Source organism: Mustelus asterias, chromosome 10, assembly GCF_964213995.1.
Source record: "Mustelus asterias chromosome 10, sMusAst1.hap1.1, whole genome shotgun sequence".
In the NCBI taxonomy this organism is placed as follows: Eukaryota; Metazoa; Chordata; class Chondrichthyes; order Carcharhiniformes; family Triakidae; genus Mustelus; species Mustelus asterias.
The window spans coordinates 77,388,789-77,396,230 of NC_135810.1; the positions used below are offsets into that span (position 1 = coordinate 77,388,789).

General features: G+C 41.7%; 1 protein-coding gene across 3 annotated transcripts in view; it reads right to left on the reverse strand.

The window, feature by feature from the left end:
* The window catches only part of LOC144499690 (four and a half LIM domains protein 2), a 44,433-nt gene extending 39,491 nt beyond the window's left edge, over positions 1-4,942 (reverse strand). The window contains exon 1 of one of the 3 annotated variants that reach the window (XM_078221967.1): positions 4,848-4,942. Coding sequence is in view for 1 of the 3 variants with exons in the window: in XM_078221963.1 (XP_078078089.1) it covers positions 348-351 (4 nt within the window). In the remaining 2 variants the exon portion in view is untranslated. Of the gene's footprint in view, positions 1-347; positions 494-2,140; positions 2,266-4,847 lie in introns of those variants that run through there. The other 2 variants (XM_078221965.1, XM_078221963.1) reach the window with 2 other exon arrangements.
* Positions 4,943-7,442: the final 2,500 nt, after the last annotated feature.

Consider the following 7,442-nt stretch of genomic DNA (forward strand, 5'->3'; position numbering starts at 1 on the left):
TAAGGGTGCTTGTGCACTCCAGAAAAGGCTGCTATCCAGCACTGTGAAATATAGTTGTGAAACAAAAGCTTTAGCACGCTAGCAATGAGTTGAGCAGCACTCCTGTTGCTTGGATGGCATCAGAAGTGTGTTGCTGCACCCCCATAGTTCCAAATTAATTGCGGCATCACAGATCTATAATTTGATATAGAGAAGCTCTTAAGCTGAGCTGCGGTTCTCACCTTTCTATTTCTCGCTCTAATTAGTGCTTTTCATAGCGAAATCTCTTTGTTACACAGAAAAATATCCTCGAAAGCCAGAAATTTATTAAACCTTTCATTAAAACAAAAGGGCGAAATGTAACTCACACATCCCTCAGTGAAATGAGATAATTCCCTGGGAGCTGCAGCATTCCATACTGATATCATTGGTGTCTGTGCAATGAGACGAATATGTGAAATGCACTGTTAACTTCTGAGACAGGGCGCAATCTAATTCTGGTTTGAACTTTCCATTTTCCCAAAGGGCTCCTTGTTTCACGTCTAAAAGGACAGCTTGCCAATAATAACACAACAGATGCTGGTGCAGTGTATTGAGTGTGCCCACTGCCTCCTGGTGGTGTAAATAGGTATGTCATGACAAAATGATGACTGTGATACGATTATGGAAATAAGCCGTGTAGGTTTAGCTTTTAGTGTTTGATTGTTTTAAATGCCTACAGTAAAGTATCTTGTTGGAAATGTTGTGCTTACCCCATTTTACCCCATATTTCTTTCCGAATCATGATGCTTTTCAGCTTCTGGGTCAGTGGATAGGATTTCCTAGGGTGCTCTTTGCGAGTTTAGCATCTGATCTGAAGTGTGTCAGCCTTTTCTCTTCCCCAAACCTTTGGAACTAGTTTAAGGCAATCAAAATCTCCCTTTTTAATGTTTTCTCCAGCTTCAAAATGGAAAATTGAAAAAAAAAAGACCGGAGTATGAGAACGACAGATGAGGATAAATGCACCAAATGAAAATGTAACGTTTGCATTTAATTAAATTTTAAAGAATTTATGTTTTGGTTTGGGATAAACATATATTATCTCTTAATTGAAAGCACATGCTTCCCTCAATCAACTGCACCAAAAATACAAATTAACTGATCATGCATTTCATACAGGGTGGCACACTGAAACAGTGGTTAGCACTGCTGCCTCACGGAGCCAGGGACTTGTGTTCGATTCCTGGCTTGGGTCACTGTCTGTGTGGAGTTTGCACATTCTCCCCCTGTCTGCGTGGGTTTCGTCCGGGTGCTCCAGTTTCCTCCCACAGTCCAAAGATGTGCAAGTTAGGTGGATTGGCCATGCTAAATTGCCCCTTAGTGTCAGGGGGACTTGCTAGGGTAATTGCATGGGGTTATGGGGATAGGGCCTGGGTGGGATTGTGGTCGGTGCAGACTCAATGGGCCGAATGGCCTCCTTCTGCACTGTAGGTTTCTATGATTCACTGATGTTTATGCCATGCTGCTGAATCAAAAAAGCTGTTGTATTTGCCTACATTTCAACAGCTATTACATTGTAAAATATTCATTTAGAATATTTTAAGACATTTGAGCAACATAATAAAACACCATGTAAGTATAAGAACTTTATCTTTTTTCAATAAAAACATTGTTCCATATGTCTCATACAATTGTGGGCGGGATTTTCCGGCTGCGCTCGCCCTGAAACCGGAAAATCCCACCCGAGGTCAACGCCCCTTAGTTTTTATTTCTTGTGTTGAAAAACATGTGATTTACAAAACTTACATTACCATGGAGACAGTCAAATGTGCCTGCTGACAGTTTAAAAGTTAATTCAGTTATTGCTTAATCCTGCTTAAACAAATGAATTCAAAAACAAAATAGCTGGACAAAGGCAGAACAAAAGGAAAAGATACAAATGTTAAGGCGGAAGCTCCTTAAACTGTGGAAAAAGACCAGCAGGGTTTAAACAGAAAACACATTAAGAGGTGTCATTAAATTGTAGTCGGCAGTAACTAAATTAAACATTCAACTGCCAATAGCTACAGGGGGATAAGTATCTCACAGGTTTTGTAAGTTTACACTTCATGCATTGTGATCCAGAAACACACAGTGGAGCTAATCAAATGTGATTTATTGAAAATATAAAAGAAATACTTACATTCATATAATGTTTATTATGTTGTTAGTGAGTGCCAAAAGAACACTGAAGCTTTTTTGGAATAAAGGAAAGGCTTGCATTTATATAGCAACTTTCACATCCACTGGGCATCTCAAAGTGCTTCACAGTCAATGAAGTACTTCTGAAGTCCAGTCACTGTTGTAAAACAGGAAACACAACGGCTTATTTGGCACACAGCAAGCTCCTACATACAGCAGTGTGATAATGACCAGTTAATCTGTTTTTGTGCTGTCAATTGAGGGATAAAGATTAACCAGGGCACAAGGGACAACGCCATTGCTCTTCATCAATATGTGCTATGGGATTGTACATGGAGATAAACATAAATCACTGCAGGAGGACCATAAACTCAGTGAGAAAAAGCTGTTTGTTCTGCTCAAAACTTGCTACCCTTCCAGTGCAAAGACTGTTGATAACTGAGTGCTCCAGGCTCGCACATTCCAAGGCACAGGGCTACGTGCTGATGGACACACTAAATCTTGGGACAGCAGGTGCAGAGGCTCAATGGGGAAAAACCACTGTCCATATCTTCCCACCACAGTACACTGGGCTAGGGTCTGGAAACCATTCAAAACCCCAGTGAATGTTTGACGTGAAATGTAAATATGCACTATAAGTATAACCTGTAATGGCAAATGTAGTGAAGCACTTCATGTGCTGTATTGGGCGGCACAGTGGCACACTGTTAGCACTGCTGTATCACGATGCCAGGTACCTGGATTTGATTCCGGTTTTGGGTGTCTGTGTGGAGTTTGCATGTTCTCCCTGTGTCTGCAGGGGTTTCCCCCCGGGTGCTCCGATTCCCCCCCACAGTCCAAAGATGTGCAGGTTAGGTGGATTGGCCATGTTAAAATTGCCCCTTAGCATCCAAATCTGCAGGTTAAATGGATTAGCCATGGTAAATGCGTGAGGTCATGGGCATGAGTTGGGTAGGTGCTGATGCAATGGGCTGGATGGCCTCCCTCTGCACTGTGTGGATTCTATGATTGAAAGAAAGCGATCCGTATTTCCCTTTATAAAATGTCAAATTTGAACTGCTGTGTAATTTACTTACACAAATTTTATGATGAGTATATTTTTGTGCAAAAAATGCCCTTGGAAATCCAGATGGACACTCAGTTTAGCATCTTATCCAAAAGACAGCATCTCCAGTATTCCTTCAACCATGATATTGTGTGATGCAGTGGGGCTTAAACCTGCAACCATATAATTTTGGGGCAAGGTTGCCACCAGCTGATACATAATGCCGTTTCTATTATTACAGGAGGTCAAATATTGCAGCACCTTTGGGGAGAACCAGGGTTCACATTTCAGTCTGGTGTTATCGACTTGGAACTTTAACTTTGTTTCTCTCCACAGATGCTGCCTGTCCTACTGAATATTTCTAGCTTTTTCAGTTTCTATTGTTAACAGTCATTTGGCAATAGCAACATCACGTAAACAGCAATGAGGTAAACAATCAATTAATCTGACACAGAACTACTTTTACAAAATAAATCAAATGGTTCCCTTGAAGAGGCAGTGTGCAATTAAATAGTTCAACGCAAAATTGGGCCACACATCCAAAAAGCTCTATGTTCCACTCATTGTCCAGGCTGAGTTAATTAGTTTTGGTTGGGAAGGCATTTCTGGGTGTCTGGGTTCTTTCTTTTTTACTGAGCGTGGTTATGACATCCTGTGGTTGAGCAACCTGCTGACAATGTCTAGACTAGCACAGGAGGAATGGTTACTTTTGCGAGATTTCACAGTGCTGCAGATAGCTGTGGAACTGCACACCAACAAAACTCAACACCTCCTGAGAAATGGAGAGAAAATTGAAGGGGGGAAAATATGGGAAAACAAGGAAAATGGCCAAATAAGAAATATTTCACGAAAGAGCATAACGCTATAATTTAAAGCTTAATAGTCATTGGCATTTAACAGCTGAAACACTGGAAATAGTCATTAATTGCTATAAATTGACCTGTAGTTCATGATGTAAGTTTAAGTTTATTTATTAGTGTCACAAGTAGACTTGCAATAACACTGCAATGAAGTTACTGTGAAAATCCTCTAGTCGCCACACTCCGGTGCCTGTTCGCTGAGGGAGAACTTAGCGTGGCCACAGCATCTAACCAGCACTTCTTTTGGACTGTGGGAGGAAACTGGGACACCCAGAGGGAACCCGCACAGACACGGGGAGAACATGCAGACTCCGCACATACAATGACCCAAGCCAGGAATCGAACGCAGGTCCCTGGGTGCTAATCACTGTGCCACCGTGTCACCCAGATCTGAAGATATTGCACAATGATCATTTAAAGAATAATCTGATGGTTACTGATAATCGGGGATCACCTCATTTAACAATAAGAGAAGAGGATGAAAAAGTTAGAGGACAATTTTTTGGATTAATTTTCATGGAAGCTCCAACTGGACTAATTATGGAGAGGTATCAGATGCAGATCTATTTGCAGTACCAACATTTCTGAGCGACCCTGTAACTATTTAATAAACCTTTTGCTTTAATAACCTGTTAATTGAATGACTCCAGAGAGTAGAAGCGGCAGTTTGTTGATATTTAATTAGATAGATCATGCACCTGAAGCTACCTATTTAGAAGGACAAAGGAAGACAAACAATAACTAGATTAAATAATTAGGTGAGGAAAAGTCAATGCAAAAGTTGGAGAGACACCAGTCCTTACCTCAAAGTTGAGCACAATAATCTTCACTTCCAGGCAAATGAATGATAGAACAAGACAAGGAGAGAGATCCACTGCTTTATTAGACTGTCAAAGCTTCGTACTTGGTAGATGACGCCAGCAATTAAGCAGATAGGGATTCTTTTGCCAAACAGTCTATAAATACAATATCTCTCCAGCAACTGCTGTCCACTAGAGATAAGAACCATTATTGCGGTGCACAACTTCATACCTTTTAAGGTATCAGAAATTTAACAACACATGCAATGGAAAATCCGTACGGGTAGAAAATGTAGCCACTCATACTGTTACCTCAAGGACATGCTGCAAATTGGGAATAAACCACGGCTAAAATCAATTATAACTCATCTTATTTCGATAACTTTACTGTCATATCAACAACTGAATATTTCACAAAAGAAACTCAAGACCTGGGATTTAGATTCATAGATACAGAATGGTCCCAGATTAGGAATCACACTAATTGAGCTCTGCTGGTGACCTTCAGGCTGATTGTTCTAATCCCTAATCAGTAACCCAGTGCATTTGTGGCCATGGTCACAATTTTTAACAATTGTTCTCATGGTCAGATCATTGTAATCAAATATAACTAAATGTCAACAGAGAAGTTAGTCAGAAACAATCACAAAAGCTGCAACAGAAGAAAAAGTTGCCATTCGTTTCAACAGAGGGCTGAAAGGTCACAGGGCTGGATTTTACATGCCCCCACATTGGCCAGGGTGGGGAGGTGGGGGGCATGTAAAATAGGATGGGTGCCCAGGTACCTACCCCACCACATTACCACCCATCCCCGAGCTCACCGCCATGCGCAACAAAATTGGCAGTCCACCCATCATATTTAAATAGATAATCAAGGGTCAATTGTGCTAGTTACAAAGCCAATTGATTCCAATAATATGTTGCCCATGCCATAAAATGGCTGGTGTTGGCAGTTGGGCAGGAGCGATTTAAAAACCAATTCCTCAAAGGACTGGAAGGAAATGGGTGAGAAGAGCATCTATCTTCAACAGATGAGCTTTACAGATTAACTGGCAGCTCTCGAGGGCGAGCCTTCCTCCCCAGTGAGGGGCGGAAGTTCCCAACTGCCCCTGTTTAGCCTGCAGCGTGTTATGGCTGAGGAGCAGGCTGGCATGGAGAGTGTCCATGCCCTCTTTGCTCCTTGGGGAAGGGGGGCAACCATCCACTGCCACTGTCTTAAACCTACCCTTAGATAGGGTGGATAGTGAGAGCCTTTTTCCTCGGATGGTGATGGCTAGCACAAGGGGACATAGCTTTAAATTGAGGGGTGAGAGATATAGGACAGATGTTAGAGGTAGGTTCTTTACTCAGAAAGTAGTAAGGGCGTGGAATGCCCTGCCTGCAGCAGTAGTGGACTCGTCAACATTAAGAGCATTCAAATGGTTATTGGATAAGCATATGGATGATATTGGAATAATGTAGATTAGAGGGGCTTTAGATTGGTTCCACTGGTCGGCGCAACATCGAGGGCCGAAGGGCCCGTACTGCGCTGTAATGTTCTATGTTCTATGTTCTAACCCATTTCTAGATAGATTAGATTGATGTTTATATTAAATACTATGTGGCTGGTAGCACGGTGATAATGTTACTAGACTAGTATTCCAGTAACCCACACAATACTCCAGAAATGTCAGTTTGAGTTTTCCCACAGTAGTTTGTTGGGTTTAAGTTTAATTGGTAAATCATTTATTATTACCCTCAGCAGCAATGATGATCATGAAAAATTATTGTTTTAAAAAATATCTGGTTCATTAATGCCATTTAGGGAAGGAAATCTGCTGTTCTGAACCAATCTGGTCTACATGTGACTTAAAATCCACAGCAATATGGTTGACATACAACTGTCCTCTACGATGATCCAGAAAACCACGACAGAAAAATGGAATAAGAACAAAACAATCCAGATGAACCACCCAGCAGTTTACTGGGCATCAGCAATGACAGAGACACATCCTGCAAGTGCACCTTACTAACATCAGGAGATGTGCCAAAATTGGAAGTGCTGACCCACAAGCTAGTCGAGCAACAGCCTGATAGAGTCAGACTCACTGAATCATACCTTACAGCTAATGTCCCACACTCCTCCATCACCATCCTCAGGAATGACATATTATAGGATGAAGGTAATAAAGGTGATAGAATAATGATATTCCATTAGGATAGAGTGAACCGGGGAGTCCTCAACATCTGGACCACATAAAGTCTCATGGCATCATGGCATCAGGTCAAATATGAGCAAGGAAACCTCCTGCTGCCTATCACCGTCTGCCTTCCCTGATGAATCAGTACTCCTCCATGTTGAACACCATTTGGCAAAAGCACATGGTGGCAAGGGAACAGAATGTACTCCAGGTGGGAGATTTCATGGTCAATCACTAAGAGGTGGTTTGGTATCATGGCTGTTGCCAGGTCTAGAAGGACATATCTGCTAGACTGTACCTGTGGCAGTAGGTGAGGGAACTTGGAAAAACCATTTTGATCGTACCCGCATCAATCTACCTGTTGCAAAAACAACAACTAACATTTACATAGCACCCTTCACAAATTGAAATGTCTCAA